The 17,741-nt window shown below is 54.1% G+C and overlaps 1 protein-coding gene across 4 annotated transcripts; it reads left to right on the top strand.

Annotated features, from left to right (window-relative positions):
- Window positions 1-1,736: 1,736 nt before the first annotated feature.
- Window positions 1,737-16,659, top strand: REEP4 (receptor accessory protein 4). 4 transcript variants are annotated; one of them, XM_074940024.1, is made up of 9 exons: window positions 4,884-4,981; window positions 6,533-6,625; window positions 8,843-8,915; window positions 9,594-9,670; window positions 10,382-10,502; window positions 12,087-12,200; window positions 13,184-13,316; window positions 14,742-14,926; window positions 15,228-16,659. In XM_074940024.1, the coding sequence occupies exons 1-9, from the start codon at window positions 4,899-4,901 to the stop codon at window positions 15,291-15,293; spliced, it is 945 nt and encodes a 314-aa protein (XP_074796125.1). In that variant the 5' UTR covers window positions 4,884-4,898; the 3' UTR covers window positions 15,294-16,659. The 4 variants fall into 4 exon arrangements, with proteins under 4 accessions (XP_074796126.1, XP_074796127.1, XP_074796125.1 ...); XM_074940025.1 differs by lacking the exons at window positions 4,884-4,981; window positions 6,533-6,625 and adding an exon at window positions 1,737-2,348; XM_074940026.1 differs by lacking the exons at window positions 4,884-4,981; window positions 6,533-6,625 and adding an exon at window positions 2,487-2,518.
- Window positions 16,660-17,741: the final 1,082 nt, after the last annotated feature.

Here is a 17,741-nt window from a genome sequence, read left to right as displayed (position 1 = left end):
AGCAGCAGTTTGATCCTCAGAGCTCACAGTAAAAAGCTGGAATTCAGGACACCTGGGTTCTGTTCCCAGCATTCCTATTGACTCACTGTGTAATGTTGGACAAGTCACTTCTCTGCTCTATATCTCTATTTTCCTATCTGTAAAATGGGCAGAGTAGATTTTGAGGCCAGAAGGGGCCATTATGATCATCTAGTCTGACGGTCTGAGGAGTAACACAAGCTGGAAAATTTCACCAAGTAATTCCTACATCTAGCCCAAAAACTTGTCGCTGAACAAGAGTGTGTCTTTTAGAGCAATTTACCTACCTACCTAACTTTGTGAGGCTTAGTTTGTCACTCTTTGTGAAGCACTTTGAGATCCCTGTTTGCAGACACAAATTCTTTTGACAAAGAAGGATATGTGGTGAAGACAATTCCAAATGAAGGGCAAATGAAGGGTAAATGCATGGATGTTTCACTGATCCATTTTCATCATGTACATAGTAGTGATTAGTGATTCATGAATAACTCTTTGTTTCTTTATTTGGCACTGTTCATGCAAGGACTTCCCAAGAGTTCACAGATATGAATGTATTAAGCAGCACAACACAGGGAGGTAGGTAAATAGCTACAGCATTTTATCAGTGGGGAAACTGAGGCACAGAGGGGTGAAATGAGGTATCCTGGGGAGTAAGTGCCAGAACTGGGATTGCAACCTGGATTACCTGATTCTCACTGCCCTGCTCTGGCTACTAGACTAAGCTGCCTCTGCTTTTTAAAAATTGTCAGTTGTTGCCTAGCAACAACCCACACCATTCTTAAAGCCACAAGGCATTGAAATCTCAGCAAAACCTTTAAGCCAATGCTTAGCTTTGAGCACACACTTAAGTCCCAATGAAGTCCACTTAAGCTAGTTGACTTCACTGGGACTTAAGCATGTGGTTACAGTTTGTTAAACATTTACTTAAGTGCTTTGCTGAATCAAGGCCTCAGAGAGTTGGGGTCCTGGTTACATCTGTTGTTATATGGGGTGAATTCTCTGTCACTTGGAGGCGAGTTTAATTCTAGTCTTATGATTTTTGCTGTTTTCTTAAAGCCTCAGCTCCAGGATTCATGTGGTTACCTGAACATTTTAGCTTTATTTTTTTTAAAGATAAGTTTTTAGCCCTTATGGTTTCTGGGAAACGCTTGCAAATGTGACCCAAGTGCACCCTTAATGCTCAAAAGCCAGAAGATAACAAAAGAGAACCCCAAATGTATTCTTGTTTTAAAATCTCATGATTTTGGGGGTGGAGGCTGACCCTGGGTTTTTGAAGGCTCTGTGTTGGCACTGCTAGGTCGCCTTTCGCCCCATGAGACTGGGTTTAGAAAAAGGCCAAAGTTTCCAAAAGCAGCCTGTGTTTGGAAGTCCATCCGTTTTGGTGAGTGAGTTTTGCATGGGTGTGCATGCAGGTAGAGCCACCTGGGTCTGCTCCCCGGGACTGCAGGGACAGCTGGTTTATATGTTTTGTGTTACTATATTTACTTTATTTAATTTATTTGTTTAAAAAGCTTGGGGCCCCGCGCTCGCCCCCACGTGAACAGTTCAGCGGGAGGGGCACCGAGTTCCCTGTCCGTGGCTGACTTCGATCAGAAGCGGGAGCAGCCGCAGCTGCGGGAGGCGAAGTGCCCCTTGCGGGCCGAGGGAGCCATCCCTGGCCCTTTTAAGAGCAAGGCCCCTTTAAGGAGCAGCCGTTCGCCTGCTTCCTGCTGGCTCCCTGGGCGTGCACAGCCCGGCTCAGCCCTGGGGTTGGGCGGCCGGCTGCACCCTGCGACATTCAACTGGCTGCAAACCCCGCCTGGGCGCACCAGGAAGGAGCCTGGCAGCGGGGCACTCAGTCCCCCCACACCCCGCCAGCTTGGGCCAGCGCAGGGATCAGCAGTCGGGCTTGCAGACCCGCTCCCCCAGGGCAGCAGCCAGAGCATCCTCTGCCCAGCCCAGGGTGCGCAGCCGGCAGAGCCCGGGGCAAGGAGCCCGCTGCGCCCGGAGCAGGGGATGCCAGGGCCAGGCCGGAGCTAGCCAGGGCCACAGGGGCGAGTGGGAGCAAGTCAGCGGCAGGCCCTGCCGTGCCCCCGCCCCGGGAGGGAAACTGGCCGCCGCGAGAAACCCGCCGAGCCGGGCCCCGCGCAAGGCATTCCTGCGGCGTTAGCTCATCCGGAGCCCAGCCGCGCCGCGCCTGCCAGGCTTCGCCGCCGAGATCGCGCCCCTCTCCGGCGCCCCGTGGCCCCCTACCCCGCTGCACCCAGCCGTCCGCTCCCCGCAGGAGCCCGCCGCTCCGCCCCGCTGTGCCGGCGCGCCATGGTCTCCTGGATCATCTGCCGCGTGGTCGTGTGAGTGCGGTGCAGCGCTGGGGCCGAGTACCCGGGGGCGCGGGGGTGGGCTCGCCCTCTGCCCAAACCTGGCTGCGGTTCCCGTGCGTGTCGGGGGAGCGTGTCAAGTCGCGCCGTGTTTCGCTGGCCGTGAGGAAGCCATGCCCCGCTGGCATGCGGCCACCTCTGCGGTGGGCAGGGGGGTACAGTGTGGAGGGGGTACAGTGGGAAGGGGGGGTGCTGCCGGCGGTGGAGGTGGAATTCTAGCAGCCAGGGGAGCAAACCCCCAATTTATTGGTAACAGAAGTTGGGGGGGGGGGGTCTCCTAACTTCCCCGGGCAGGGCTCCTGTCATTCAGCATCTCCTCTAGAACAAGTATCCGAGGGGTCGCCGGGATTAGTTTGTATCCACAAAAACAGCGAGGAGTCTGGTGGCACCTTAAAGTGTTTAAGGTGCCACCGGTCTCCTGGTTGTTTTCCTCTAGAACAGCGTTCCTCAACTGTTTTGATACCTGCCTTCCTAAACTGTGTCAGGGAGATCTCAGGGACCGGTGCCAGTCCATGGACCGGTTGTTGGAAAACACTGCTCTAGGAGACCCACCTGGAGTAGACGGTATGTACAGGTGCCTTGGAAGGAAGATGGGCTGAGTTGAACCTGCTGGGACTTGAATCTGTGACCTCTGGCTGACTGAGTGTTTCAGATCTGAGGGTCAGACCTCCATAAGAGAATCCTAGAAATGTAGCACTGAAAGGCATCTCGAGAGGTCATCTAGTCTAGTCCATCCTCCTGTGCTGAGGTTGGACCGAGAAAACCTAAGACAGTCCCTGACAGGTGTGATCCTACCCTGCTTGTCACCTTTGACTTTTATCTGACCCAGTTTGAGATGTTTCACTTACCTTTCCTTTACCTCTAGGGCTGGCTTGAAATAAACTATATTACAGGGAAAGCATTTTGGTTTGAGGGCTACGCACAGAGTATCCCGTATGCTTTAGCCAGCATGTGGGAAAGCCAGACATCGGCTTTCCTGCATTCCTAATAGGCTCAATCTCTCTCTGTCACTCTGCTAATGGACATCTGTGCCTGTTGGGTTCCCGAGACCCCCTTTGAAATGGCTTCTGAGTTGTCAGTTCTTGGGACTCAGACCTGGGTTCTATTCCTGCCTCTGCTATTGAGCTGCTGGGTGACCTTTGGCAAGTCACTTTGCTTGTCTTTACCTCAGTTTCCCCTCCCACCCTGTGTCCATCTATGTAGATGGTACACTGTCACTGTGTGTGTGCAGCCCCTTGCCCAATGGGGCTCCAGTCTCTGCTGGGACCTCTGCAGGCTATGGGCATACAAATAACTGATGCAAAGTGGGACCTGGAAGCACAGACTCTGCTGTTGGAAATCCATTTCAAGGCTGGTGCAAAGGTAGTTCTAGAATTCTTTGTTGAAAAGAATGCTTGTTTAACAGCTGGTGTAACAGTCAAAACACCTGTTCAACACAATGTCTATTCGGGTGGCGGGGGCAGAGCCGAACTTGTCTCAAATTCTAATAGCAAATCTAATTCTTTCATTGCCACTTAATATGTAGCACCCCAAGGAAGGGGTCAGAGGTTGAAACAGGGACAGAGTATTTCCAAACACTGGCCTTTTTATTTGTGGTCTCTGTTCTGACTTACTAAATATTTAGCTCCTGGAGCTACAGCCAGTTAGTGGAGTCTGCCTTCAACTTGGCACCTTTCATCTCTACCCAGCCCCTGGTCTCCCTCCCGTAGCCCAGTCAGACAGCAGCCACCCAAAAGTAATGGCTATTTCAGACAGGCACCCCTCTCTAAAATAAGGGCAAGTATCCTTCCTTGCTGTGGCATTCCACATAGCGCCCATCAGGGGCTCCTGGCATTTGGGCAGATGTGCCAGCTAATCTGGTAGGAATCTCGTTAGTAATGGAGTGTTCTTTAGCAGCCACTCATTATGTAGCATTACCCCGTAATCTTCCTGGCTAGCGAAAGCCCTACGTGCTTGTGTCTGTGTGTGGCAGGATGTCCCAGACAAGTCAGTTAATTTCCCATCTGGTAAGTGATTTTGCGTCAGACTGCACAAGCTGGGTCACGTGCCAGCTTCCCATCAGGGCTTCAAAGGCCAAAGGTTAGGGCTTCAGTGTGCTAGGGATGCACCCACATGCTGGTGTGTCTGAGAATTAAACTGGAGGTGGGCGGGGGGGAGCTGCCAAAACACAAACTGTTGGGCCACTCGCTAGGGTAGGGTTTGGAAAATGCAGCTAGGACCTTGTCTGCACTAGGGATTTTAGCCACCAGTATAGCTCTGCCAGGGCAAACTCCCAGTGGAGACGTGCTGTACTGGGGGGGAACCGGGGCAGCTACATCCGTGACTGTGAACCCCTGCGTAGGAGACAGCAGGGTGGATTTGATTTAAATCAAATTGATTTAAAATCACTAGTAGGGAAGACTCGATTTAATCATGGATTTCTACATAAAAGTGCATTCTTGTTGGTTGTTACCAGCCTGCGTGTTCAGACGTGTTCCTTTCACCATCTTCAACGCAGCTTCCTCCTGAGAAGGAACATGTCTCATGATGTTTCATTCGGACAACCAGGCCTTGCATTTCTTTGTTGCGCTGTTTGCATTTTGCACGCATGCCTGTCTTACCCACAGGTAAAGTAACTTCATTAAAATATTCCCAAACTGGGTCTCTCTTACGGCCTGCTGCCACTATAGGTTTACCCTTCTAGTGAGAGAATGGTATAGTAGATCTCAAATCAATGAAGGCTACACTCACAAAGACCTCAAGACTTCTGGAATTTGCTGCTCAAACAGGTTCACTTTTGTTTCTACTGCCTGTCCCTCACTTCTCATGTTTATCTCCAGAATACTTCTCCTTGTCCAGATCTATTCCTCCCCCAACAATCTTCTCTATTCATTGAACTTTTTGAAACTTTGCACTTTTAGAGAGAGGTAAGGGATTGACTCTGTGTCCACAAATTTGCAGAGGGACAATAGGGTTGAGGTCTGTTATTTCTCACCTCTCTATATTTGTTTATTTAAAAACATTTTTGCTGTTAACAAGCATGTTATCTCTGGAGACACAAATCCACAGTTTGAGAACTGCAAAACTAAGCATCTCTGATGGTATCTTCTAGACTGAACAACGAGTCCCATTGGGTAGATAGAAAGATTAACCTCAATCTATACAGAACTCATTGGATCCCCATAAGATTGGGCCCCTTATCCATGAACTATTGGAACTCATTTACAAAACTTTTCTTAAACATTATATACATATATTGTCTCATATTATAGAATTATAATGCATAATCCCTATTCCATGATGAGATACATTATAGCTCAAAGATATCTTAATTAAAACTATCTTTAGATAGGGTTTTTCCTCAAAACGCATTTTATCAAAAAATCCGATTTAAATAATTTTTTTTTTTTAATTTTTTTTTTAAATCATTGATTTTTTTTATCCACCCTGGGAGACAGTAATAGTGACCCTGGGAAGAACTTGTGCACCCCTGCAGCAAGTGGTGCATTGGCTCTTGGGCATATAGAGGAGGCTGTCTTGTGTTTAGAGTGGCCTGGGCTCCACCAAGACCCGGGGCATGGAGCTGCAGTTTCCTGAGCGGTGGGGGAAGCCGCTTGGCTACTACCACGCTGCGTGGTTTTGCTCTCCTGCTCACAGCCTTGTGACGGTTGCGTGTTAATGTATAACCCGGGCACTGTGGACTGGGACCCTTCAAGGACAGACAACAGAGGGCCCGGTAGCTCTGAGTTTGCCCTTTAAGGTGAGGGAGGCCGTAGTGTTTGCAGAACACTATGTTCAGGGCAGGTGGGGATAGAGGAGAGCGTGTCACCGCCCTGAAGAGCCATTGCTGGTGGGTTTGGGCCCTCCCTGTTAATGACCTGCCTCATTGTGCATCAAAGCTGGGGTTGACTCTGAGTGGGGAGTGCTGGGCCCGGCTGTATATAGTATCGCTTGCCCCCAGGGGGAGGTAGCCTGTGCAGTGACTTCCCAAAGCAGGGCTGGGGGACGGTTTTACTGTGGCCTCCCCATCTCTCTGCCATAGGTGATGTGATGGCAGTCCGATCCAGAGCACAGGCATGTGCGGACTGGCTGGTCTGCAGCTCTGGATAGGCTGCAGGAGTAAATGTGTTTAAGTAGGGCTGTGGCTGACCTGTGTAACATGTTTTTTTTCTTGCCAGCGTGGGCCACCTCCTGGCCTCCACTTCTACCAGGGCTAAAGCCAGGTTCTCAGACGTGGTTGTGTGGGGCCAGCGTAGGAGAGCAAAGCTGCGGTACAGCCTGTATTTATATTTGGTTACCTGGGTGGTGTAGGCAAGGGGCCCTCTCTGGCTAGGAGCTAGAAGAGGCTGGTAGCCGAGCTTTCAGAGCTAAGCATATCCATCCTGGTGGGTTGCCATGGAGAAGCCAGTGCATTCTGGCTGGACTAGCAAAATGGGGTGCGTGCAAAGCAGTTTGGGCTGGGGCTCATATGCCCTTATGCTAGCAGACAGAGCTTTGGACTATGACTCGGGAGACTTGGGCTCTGTTCTCTGCTCTGCCACTGGCCTGCTGGATGACCTTGGGCAAATCACTTCACCTCCCCCGTGCCTCAGTTTCCGCATCTATAAAATTGGGGGGCGGGGTCAATGTTACAAACCTGGTTTGTTTAAAGTACTGGGGGATCTAGAGATGAATGGCTGGTGCCTGCCCAATAAGGCAGTATTGGCAGTATACTGCAGACCAGACTCCCGATAGCCCATTACACCTGGAATCCCAGTCACCCAAACGCATGCCAACAATCCGCGTTTATGGCACTTTAAATCTTCGGAGCTCCATGGCAACCCAGCACGCTTCCAGCCCTTCTGTTGCTCTCTCTGGCTCTCCTGACAGAAGAGTCAGGCTAAGTTCAGCCACCCCACCCTGCAGTTCCAGCGCCATCTGGGTGAAGTTGAGGCCAGATATACCCGTGGAATTCCCCAAGAGGAGCTGTGGTGGGCCGCACAGGTGGGATGGGGGTGCCCATGCAGCTGCCTCTCAGCTGTTGGGCTGACCAGGGGGGCTGCATGTGCCTGGACTCCTGCTGATCATATGGAGGAATCTCTGGCCTTCAGGTTGGCTCGGAAGAGAGTGCAAGGGGTTCGGTTGGTGGCGCCAGGAACGCGATGCAGCGGGGGCTGGGTTCGAGATGACATCTTCTGTGTGTTTTTAAAATAAATTTCATCTGAACGAGACATGCGGGAATAACTGCTCAGACTCTACCGTTGCTCGCTGCTGCCGCATTACAGGAGCCCTCCATCTCCCTGCTCCCCATCTTTCCCTGTGCCCTGCTCCCCCATGTCCCTCTCCACTTCAGCACTTCTGGCAGCATGCAGCCTGGAAGGCTGAGTACCCTCTGCAGGGCCAGGTTCCCTAGGGGCCATGCCCTGCCCCATGGGCTGGCTCTAGCAGTGTGTCCTGTCCCCCATCCCCCCCAGTGTGCTGGAACCTGTTGGGAACCAGTTCCGGTGAGGAAGTGCAGCCTGACGCCATCCTGTGATTTAGCAACAGCCTGTCGGACTGGCTTGGCTTGTGTAACCAGGGGCCGGTGTGGCAGCCCCAGGCACGTTAACTAGCCATGCTCCAGGTGTGTGCTCACAGGTGCCGTCAGTCAGACTGGTAGCAGGGAGGAGAATGCAGTCCAGAGGGACGACCTGATGGATGAGACTGAGACACTTCCTGCTCCAGCTTCCAAACTCTAGGGTATGTCAGGGAAATAGGACCTGAAATCAGACTCCCTGTTAAAGGGTGTTTGGAGGGGGGCAGGACATGACCCAGGGAGAAGGGTGGCAGAGGTAGCACCATGCTACAGAACAACCTGCCAGCAGCTCAGAACAGGGCTTAAATCCTGAACACACTGCAGCCCCGGTCAGGGCAGTTGCCTGACACGCTGGATTTACCTGAGCTCTCCTGTCTGCTTGGTGCTTTGGCACCACTGCCGTGACGTGTCTGTGAAATGGGGTGACCTGGGGAGGGCTGGTGTGCGTGGGCCAGGTGAGCGTGGGCAGGATGTGGAGTATCCTGACCTGTCAGTGCTAATAGCTGTTCCCCGCTGGGAAGTGGGTGTAGCCCTCAGGATCGCCCGCAGGCTCTGTGGTGGTTGTGCTGCTCTGGCTAATTACTGGCTCGGCTGGTATCTGTCACGGGGTTCAGGCACTCTGCCTGCCTGCGATGCTTGGGAGGGTGTCACGGGGAGCTGGCCTGGATACAGGCTCTACCTTCCCTCCCGGTACCACCACCGAGTCCTTCCCCCTTCATCTCTCTCGCTGCCAGTCGGCTGCCGCCCCGTCTCCTCTCATTGCCACTCCAGAGGGAGAGGAGTGAACGTTCCCTGGGCAGAGGCGCTGGGGCAGCATGGTGCTGGAGGCCGTGAAGTCAAAGCTGCGGAGCAGAGCCAGGCAATGCTGCTTCTCGCTGCTGGCCCTGCTGTATGTGTGGTGGCCGGCCTTTCTCACACCCTCTCTCTGTTACAGGCTGGTGTTCGGGATGCTCTATCCAGCCTATGCCTCCTACAAGGCCGTGAAAACCAAGAACATCCGGGAATACGTGAGTATGAAGAGCGGGGAGTCCGCGCTGGGGAGGCCTCTGTGAGTTATTGTGTCCAGGCATAGGGGACCTAGTGGGGAGGTGATGCTAGGGAAGAGACCAGGGAGGCAGGTTACCTGGGGGGCGTTGAGCCCGACGTGGAAGCAGCAGGGCTGATTTCCCTGCCCGCCTGAGGCTGGGCACAGGAGGGCAGTGGTGGGCGTGCAGGGTTGTGTGTGGAGAGGCTGAGTGCCTGGGCTCTGATCCCCGCTCTGTGTGCCTGTCTTCCACCTCTGCTGTGGGGACAGTGACCCGAGCTGATCCTGTGGGGCGGCGAGGATGAACTCGTGTGTGTAAAGCACAGGGCATGTTCTTTCCAAAGGGATTAAATGCCCATGGTCCTAAACTCAAGGGCTGGTATGTGATTCTGCTGTAAAAGCCGTGCCCCCTCCAGCAGCGGAGTGGCCCTCTGACTGCTGCAGGGGTGGGGAAATGTGTCTGGGGGCTTGGACCCGAGGGCTAATAGCAGGCAAAGGGCCCTACCCCCTTTGTGAAGGGCAGGTAGGGCTACCCCAGGGCTTGGGTGGCAGCCTGTCCCTCCCCTCAGCTGGCTCTGAGCCCTGCAGGCTGGCGTGGATATGTGCAAGGGGAAGGCTGTCACGGTCCATGCTGGATAACTTGCTCCCCCTGTCCCTGCAGGTCCGCTGGATGATGTACTGGATTGTGTTTGCACTCTTCATGGCTATGGAGACCCTCACGGATATGTTCGTTTCCTGGTAAGGCACCAGCCTTGAGGGCCCTCTCCTGGTGGGCGCGGGTGGCTTCCCTTCAGGAGGCCCTCTGGACCGCATAGAGCCCACTGCAGGGCCATATCCTGGTCAAGGGACTGATGCTTCAGAGTGATGTCACTTGGAGCATGCGTGAGCCTAGCTATCCACTGTAGGGAGGTGGGCTGGGTTTATGGCTCGTCTCTTACCCACAGCTGCTTGTCTGCCCACCCATATCCTAGTTGCTGTCCTGGGACGTGACCTCACAGGGTCTGCATGAGCTCTCTGATCCACTGCCCCACACCCAGGGGAAGGGAAGGAACGACCTCCTACATGCCATCCCAGTTGTCCGTCCGTCCATTTGGGTCTCCTGCATGTTTGCCACCACCTTGTGGGCTGCTGAGCCCCTATCCTCCTTTAGCAAGGTGGAATTGATTGACCCTCTTCCTTCACGCCCACTCCATGTGATTGGGGGTGGGGGGGACTCGCTGGGCCTGAGTGCAGACTGGGGGTGGGGAGCAGCTATCCTTACAGTTCAGAAGCAGAAAGCTCCCTGAAATTCCCCACTCCCCCTCTTGGTGGACAGGAGCAATGGGGGTTGCAGCTGTGCAGTTGCTCTGCATTGAGCCATCTCGCCATGAGGGTGAAGGGCAGAGGTATGAGGTGTTGGGCTCTGGGGGCCCCGGGGACCCCCTCACTGCTGCATTCTCCATCTGGCAGGTTTCCCTTCTACTATGAGATCAAGATGGCGTTTGTCGTGTGGCTGCTTTCCCCCTACACCAAGGGAGCCAGCCTGCTCTACCGGAAGTTCGTGCACCCCACGCTGTCCCGCAGAGAGAAGGTAACAGGTCTCCACGCTCTCGCCTCACTTCTGGAGCTCAGCAAAGCTGCCGTCCCTCCCTAGGGTAGCTGCATTGTAAGCACTTAAAGTGAGGGGCTGGCTGGCCGTGCTGATCAGAAGGGAGGCAGGCTGCGAAGCCTTTCTGCACCCTGTTCTCTCAACACCCCTCAATCCTGACCCGCGTCCCCCTCACTATTACAATTCAGAGCCCCCGCCAAGTCAGAGAGTTGTTGTTTTTAAAAGCCAGCAGCGGTCATTCTGGCCATCTACTCTGACCTCCTGCATAGTACAGGCCAGTGAACCTCCCACAGGACTTCCTGCATCCAGCACATACCTTGTGGTTGAGCTAGAACTCTTTAAATATAAAGTCATCTGGTCTTTATCTAAAATCTCTGCCGTAGCACTGCCTGTTGTTCCAGTCCTGGGCTTCCCACACATAGCTCTGCCAATACTCCTCCGCCTGACCTGCTGAACCCCCTTTAAATCCATTTAAAGGTCGGTTCCTTGGTGGGGGCCATTGCATTAACCCTGAACTCCCCAGCCCTATCATAGAATATCAGGGTTGGAAGGGACCTCAGGAGGTCATCTAGTCCAACCCCCTGCTCAAAGCAGGACCGATCCCCAATTAAATCATCCCAGCCAGGGCTTTGTCAAGCCTGACCTTAAAAACTTCTAAGGAAGGAGATTCCACCACCTCCCTAGGTAACGCATTCCAGTGCTTCACCACCCTCCTAGTGAAAAAGTTTTTCCTAATATCCAACCTAAATCTCCCCCACTGCAACTTGAGACCATTACTCCTTGTTCTGTCATCTGCTACCACTGAGAACGGTCTAGAGCCGTCCTCTTTGGAACCCCCTTTCAGGTAATTGAAAGCTGTAGTTGAAAGCAGCTATCAAATCCCCCCTCATTCTTCTCTTCCGTAGACTAAACATCCCCAGTTCCTTCAGCCTCTCCTCATAACTCGTGTGTTCCAGTCCCCTAATCATTTTTGTTGCCCTCCGCTGGACTCTGTCCAATTTTTCCACATCCGTCTTGTGGTGTGGGGCCCAAAACTGGACACAGTACTCCAGATGAGGCCTCACCAGTGTCGAAGAGAGGGGAACGATCACGTCCCTTGATCTGCTGGCAATGCCCCTACTTAGCGAGGGGGTGGGTGGGAAAGCAGGAGCAGGGCTGTGTGCAGGATTCCTGCAGGGTTCTCGGTGTAGGGGTCTAGTTGCATGGACTCTGTATCTCTGTCACCTGCTTCGGAGGGAGCCAGCTCCACATGAACGGAAGACATGGCCCCGCTGGGCTCATAGCTCAGTCTGTTGATCAGTAACTCCTCCCAAACAAAGAAATGTCCAGGGTAGGTTGGCGAGGTGAGACCCTGGCTGGAACAGTTGAGCTCTGCAGTTGAGTTTAAGGGGTACAGAGCTCCCAAGGCCAGGCGGGCATTGGCTCAGGCCTCTCCGCTGGCACAGCTGTGTGGGGTTCCTGGTGCCCTTGTGTCTTGGAGCAGGTCGATTCCTCCTCTTCCTTCCCAAGGTGGGACTCGGGGCTGGGCCTGGGCCTGGCAATGCTCACTATCACATGTCTCTGCAGGAAATCGACCTGTACATCACCCAGGCCAAGGAGCGCGGCTACGAAACCATGGTGAACTTCGGCAAGAAGAGCCTCAACATCGCAGCCACAGCTGCCGTCCAAGCTGCGGCCAAGGTACCTGATCTCCCTGGGTGATTTGGGAGGCTTTTGTGGCCGTGGAACATCCCAGTAGAAACCAGCAGAGCTGGCAGATGCCAGTGGGAGAGACTGTGCCAGGGTGTGGACCAGGTGCTCAGGGCTGCTCTGTGGCACCCATGCATCCTGGCAGCTCACAGCCCTAGCATTCTAGATGGATACTCGGGTTACTGTTAGTTCACTGTGGCTTTGAGGTTAGCTTTAATCCCACAGTCTAGCCAGAAACTCACTGCTCCTGTCCCTCTAGAGTAATGCAGCCGCTCTCCTTGGACCTGTGTGCTGCCCCTTCTCTGTACCTCTCACGCAGATGCAGCTCTGCCTGTTTTTCCTGTTTACCCAGGTGCTTATTAAGCTGGATTACACTGTGCTCTCCCATAACCGTCCCCACCCCCAGTGTCAGAGGCAAGTAACATCCTGCTTAGGTGCCTCCTACCAAGCGGAAAAATCAGAAGAAATAATCAGACTTGGCTGCCCAGGAGCCAGGTGTTTCAAAGCAAGCCATGCTGCCAAGGGGCTAGCACCCAGGCCTGGGTTCTGTTCCTGACTTGCTGCAAGTCCCCTCTCTTCTGTGCCCAGGTCCCTATCTACCCAGCGGGCACCCGCCTGGTAGAGCAGTTTGAGATCTCTAGGTGAGACGTGTCACTTAAGTGCCTGTGATTTACATGGTAAATGCCAACCTGACCCCTATTCAGCGGCCCCACACATCAACCCACTGGGGCTATGGACTTTCCCAGCTGTGTTAACCCCCACAGGGCAGTCCTTTGCATGAAGCTTCCCTCGAGGCTCCATTCTCGGTAGGAGTGGCCTGGCCACAGTGTGACTAACCCTTTGCCCCTCTTCACCTGGGTGTTGAGTTGCAGCAGCTGATCTAGGTGCTCTGAGCTGCCACTGCAGCCCGGGGTGTGTGCTTGGCGCAAGGCGTCGCTGACCTGGTCTCTCACCACCTCCCATTTGCTTGGCAGAGCCAGGGAGCCCTGGCCGGGCGTCTGCGCAGCTTCAGCATGCAGGACCTGCGCGCCATCCCTGATGACGCCCCCGTGCACTACGAAGACCCCTTGTACCTGGAGGAGCAGGAGATGAGGAGGCGGCCGATAGGTGAGGGGCGAGAGCCTGGCGGGGAGGGGACTAAGTCCTGGGGATCTAGGGTTTGTAAAAGCTCTAACAGAAGTGCATCTCCGTTCTCTCTGGAACCCACTGGGTGCTGGCTAGCTCCTTCAGATCTGGGGCTGGGCCAGGGAGACTTCCCTGGCCCCTGAGAGATGGGGATGGGGCCAGGACTTTCCTGAGGAACTTGGCCCAAGTCCTGTCCGAGGCTTCACCTCCAAAGGGGCAGAGGGGTCAGGCTGGCGAGGGGAGGGGCAGCGTGTCTGGGCAGGAGGGGAACTGCTCCACACTTGGAGGAGGAGGCAGGATGGGTTTGTGACCAAACTCCCCTCCTGCAGTAACGCTGCTAATGTCGGGGCTCAGGCTGGATCTCCTGAACTGGAGAGAGGGAAGGTGCAACACAGAAAGCCTTGTGGGAGGGGGACCCTGGGTACAGGATTTGGGCTGAGCAGGATTTGAGAGCTGGTCAGAATGGTGTGGCTGGCTGGAAGGGGGCATACCAGCTCCTGTGCAGAATGTGCTTGCTGCATGTATGGGGCATGGGCGTAGCTCTGGTGGGCAGAGGAAGGGCAGATGGCTCCGGGCGAGGCCTGGGACTGAGCCGGGAAAACAGGGTTTTATTCCTGGCATGGCGGTGCTGGATGAGTCACTCCTGGTGTCTGCCAGCCTCAGTTTCCCCACCTGGAGCATGGTTTGCCAGGTTAACTGGTGTCGGTAAAGCACTCGGTGGCGCTCTGCGGGAAGGTGCTAGAGAAGAGCAAAACCTGAAGCCTATAAGGGAGACAGCATTGCCCTGATTGCAAAGCCATTGCCTCATTGCTGGAAGGTAGCGTGGTCTAGTGGATAAAGCACCGCACTGGGACCCCCGGAGACTTGGTTTCTGCTGGCCTGCTGTGTGACCTGGGGCAATTCACTGCACCTCTGTGCCTCCGTTTCCCATCTGTAAAATGGGGATAATGGTAATGTCCTCCTTTTGTAAAGTGCTTTGAGATCTAGGGATGAGACGTGCTAGATAACTCTCAGCTCTTAACAACATCACATTGGCACAGACTGAAGGTTGAGGGAGGAAAGGGGGAATCTCTCTGAAAGGCTCCTCCTGCCCAGTGCTCAGCGTAGCAACCAGAGCTCTCTGCCTGTTGGCTTTCCAAAGCCCCAATTACACATCTGTGCTCATGGCAGGCAGAGGGACTTAGAGCGAGCCAGGTTCAGAAGCAGCCTCTGATAGTTAGCAGCTGTGGCTAGAGAACATTGCGAAGGAGGTGGAGGGTTCAAAGCCTGCCCTCTTGCCAGCGTGGCACTTGGCTTCTAAAGAGATGGGCATGTGCCAAGGGCCGCAGCAGGAATCCACTCCCACTCCTGTGCCATGCACTGATCCAGCACTGGGCTTTCTTCCCCCACCCCACCCCCAAAAAAAAGGTTACAGAACTGCCTCGGCCGGCCGGCAGCCAGGGCGCGAGAGCGACACGGAGGAAGAGGAGTGTTGGTCGGACTCTCAGATCTCTCCCAAGGCTCTGCCCCGCAGCCGGGACTTTGCGCTGTCCAAACCACTCTCCAGGAGCCAGAGCCTGCGTGTCGTGAAGAAGAGACCCCAAGTCAAAGAGGTGAAGATTCAGGCAGGCTGTGTCCTGCCTTGCTGCACCAGCCCTGCTGTCCTGGAGACCCATGGGCTGGGGAGCTGTGCCAGTGTCTGCCCCTAAGTTTCAGTGCTGGGGAGGGCTGTGCCCTCAGGCGGGGGGAAGGTGGGAGCCTCTGTTTCCACCAATAAGGCTTCTGAAGGGCACCATGGCCGCTTGGGGGGCGGCTCCGCACATGGCGCCACCTTGGGAGAGGGGAGCTTAATGGAGCGACGTTGGTGGGGCAGGTGCAGCGAAGGAGGCCTGACTCGCTTCTTCTCCCTTGCAGGGCTCTTCCAGGCTGGTGCGGGGCCGGGCGAGGAAGAAGACAGTGCAGCCGGATCAGGACAGTTAGTTAACCCACAAGAGCTGGGCTTCACTGGGAGTCTTAACCTGATGTGATTTGGCTGTCACACCAGGGGCGGCACCTGTCTCCGTGGGGCCACGTGCCACTTCCTGCTACATACCTGGCAGAGGAGATTGCTGTTTCTAATGGGGCTGGGGGTCCCTGTACACCCCACTGTAAATATCTTGTCCCCCCTCTCCTCCCCGAGAGGTCCCAGTACCTTCCTGTCGACACCCTGCTGCTCTCTCTGCCCCAGGAGCTGCCTCTACACAACGCTCCCCGTTCCCCTGGGAGTAAATAGCCCAGCACCAGGCCTGCTGCATTCTGTGCACGTGGGCTTCTGTCTTGACCCCCCTGCTGTTCTGCTGGGCCCCAGCCTGGCTCCTCCGCGGCTGGGTTAGCAGCACTTTAGACCATGGAGCTACTGCACGTGCCCTGTGACTGTCCCAAGGGGAAAGGCCCCCCCGTCCATGCCTCCACCGATCTGCTGCAGGTCAGCTCCCGTGCCTCCGACCCCTCCTCCTGCCGTCCGCCCTCTGACCCATGCAGTTGTGCCCGCCCTGGAGTGTGTCTTGCATCCTGGCACTGTTCCCATAGGGCGAAGGCTCTTGTTTCACTCAGGTTCCTCTGCTGTCCACCACTGCCCAGTGTGCCTGAGCGCCCTGGGTGGGTGCAATGAACTGCTTTCTCTCCTGCTTGTGGGTGAGGAGCTGTGGTGAGTAGCAGCCTGGACCATGCCCAGGAGGGTCACAGGCGCACTGTGTCCTGGGCGTTACATCCTCCTGCTCTTCAGTCTCTGATGGACAGGTTTGGGGGGATATTTATTTGTAGAGTAACTAGCAGTTGCCTTATGGAATCTGAGTGACCCTCTCCGGTCCCTCTATTCTTGGGGGTCAACCACAGCACGTTTGTGGCTGAAATGGCTGATGCTTTAAGCCAAGCTGTGCGCTTCTGTGAGCGGTCAGCTCTCCAGAGATCTGTTTTGGATCAAATGATCCACCTCTGAATGGAACGTACACAGCAGCCCAGAGCCTCCCTTAGTTACTTGGTGACCTCTTCTAAACATCCCAGCGGTATCGAAAGGCAGAGGTGTGGTGCGGTGAGAACTTCCTCTTCTAAGTTACACAAAACTAAAGACCTCAAGTGCCAAAGATCCATGCGCTTTAGACCCAGAACACAGCACTGGGAGCCAGTCACCTCTCTGCCCCCCTATGGATTTCTGTAGCCACCCCCGTCTCCCCTGACTGCACCTCAAGGATCAGACCCTCCACAGCCTTGCCTCAAATCCTTGTTACTTGAAAACAGACTGATTTCTCAGTAGCCCCACTTCTGTGTCCTTTACCCTCAGCTGACTTTTATGTTAGACTGTCATGTATAGAGCTTTTGTATATTTAAATACATGAACTTGTGAAATGAGCTGGTCTGGGAGTTTCTTTTGAGTCAAAAATTGTCCCCTCTCAAGAACAAAGCACAGCAGTGTGGCCTGCAGGCTCAGGGTCTTGGAGTTGGGGTCTGTTAGCAACCCCAGCCGCCGTGTCTGTACACACCCAGGATAGGGGGACTCCAGAGTGAAGTATTTTTAATGCAGCCGTACTCTTCCCATATGCCTTCTAGTAGAGGGTCTGAAATGCTTTAAAGGCACCTGCTTTCTCCCAACTCCATAAGGTGGGTATTCCCCTTGTATAGATTTTTTTTTTTTTGGTGACTCAGTTTCCCCATGATAAAGCCATACAAGGAGTGGGCATTCCACTCCCCCTTTCTAATCACAAGTGAGCACCCTGCATGGGATTGAAATGCTGCTGGCTGTTTAGACAGGGTGCTATGCTGGGGAATGAAATGTTAGTCTAAAAAGTCATCCAAGCAAATCCACTGTCATGGGCAAAGGCAGGGTGGGTGGAAAACTGTACGTGGGGCAGCAAATGCTCCTGTTCCAGCTGAGATGAATCTCAGAACAGTGCCTTGTCCCTGGGGTAGAACCGTCTGTATCCCAGGGCCAGCAACTGTTGTAGTTATCTTTAAAGAGTTGTTGAGGCCAATGCTGGGAATTACGCTGGTGATCCTTACTGCAGCTGGGATGAGATGACTATAAAACTCCTAGGTGGATGGGATAGCTACAAGACAGCACAGCTTCTAGATAGGAAAATGTACTACGGGTAGTCTTTATAACATGTCCACAAAGGAGTGGGTGAAGGAGTACCAGATGAAATTGCTTCTTTGGACTTCCAAAGGGCCTTAGGCAAAGTCCTTCAAAAGAGCTGGCTAAGGAACCGAAGTAGTCCTGGAGTTGAGAGGCAAAGTACTGTCCTACACGAGAAATTGGCTAATGATAGAAAAGAGAGTAGGCAGAAATGCTTAACTGTTAGTATAATAGAAGGCAACGGGGGGGGGGGCACAGCGTTCCCCTCTAGCACTGGTGTCTAAAGCATGTGTAAGATCTTTTGGATGAGAACTCTCTCT

The sequence above is a fragment of the Natator depressus genome, chromosome 26 (assembly GCF_965152275.1).
Source record: "Natator depressus isolate rNatDep1 chromosome 26, rNatDep2.hap1, whole genome shotgun sequence".
Classification (NCBI taxonomy): Eukaryota; Metazoa; Chordata; order Testudines; family Cheloniidae; genus Natator; species Natator depressus.
Note: the sequence above shows the minus strand (reverse complement) of the source record. Positions and strands in the feature narration are given on the sequence as shown.

Bases quoted from the DNA above. Each gene is read 5' to 3' on its own strand.
- REEP4 (XM_074940024.1), top strand. From the start codon at position 4,899: ATGATGTTTCATTCGGACAACCAGGCCTTGCATTTCTTTGTTGCGCTG. The intron at 6,626-8,842 runs GTACAGCCTGTA...TCTCTGTTACAG, and splicing joins CGTAGGAGAGCAAAGCTGCG to GCTGGTGTTCGGGATGCTCT. The intron at 8,916-9,593 runs GTGAGTATGAAG...CTGTCCCTGCAG, and splicing joins CCAAGAACATCCGGGAATAC to GTCCGCTGGATGATGTACTG.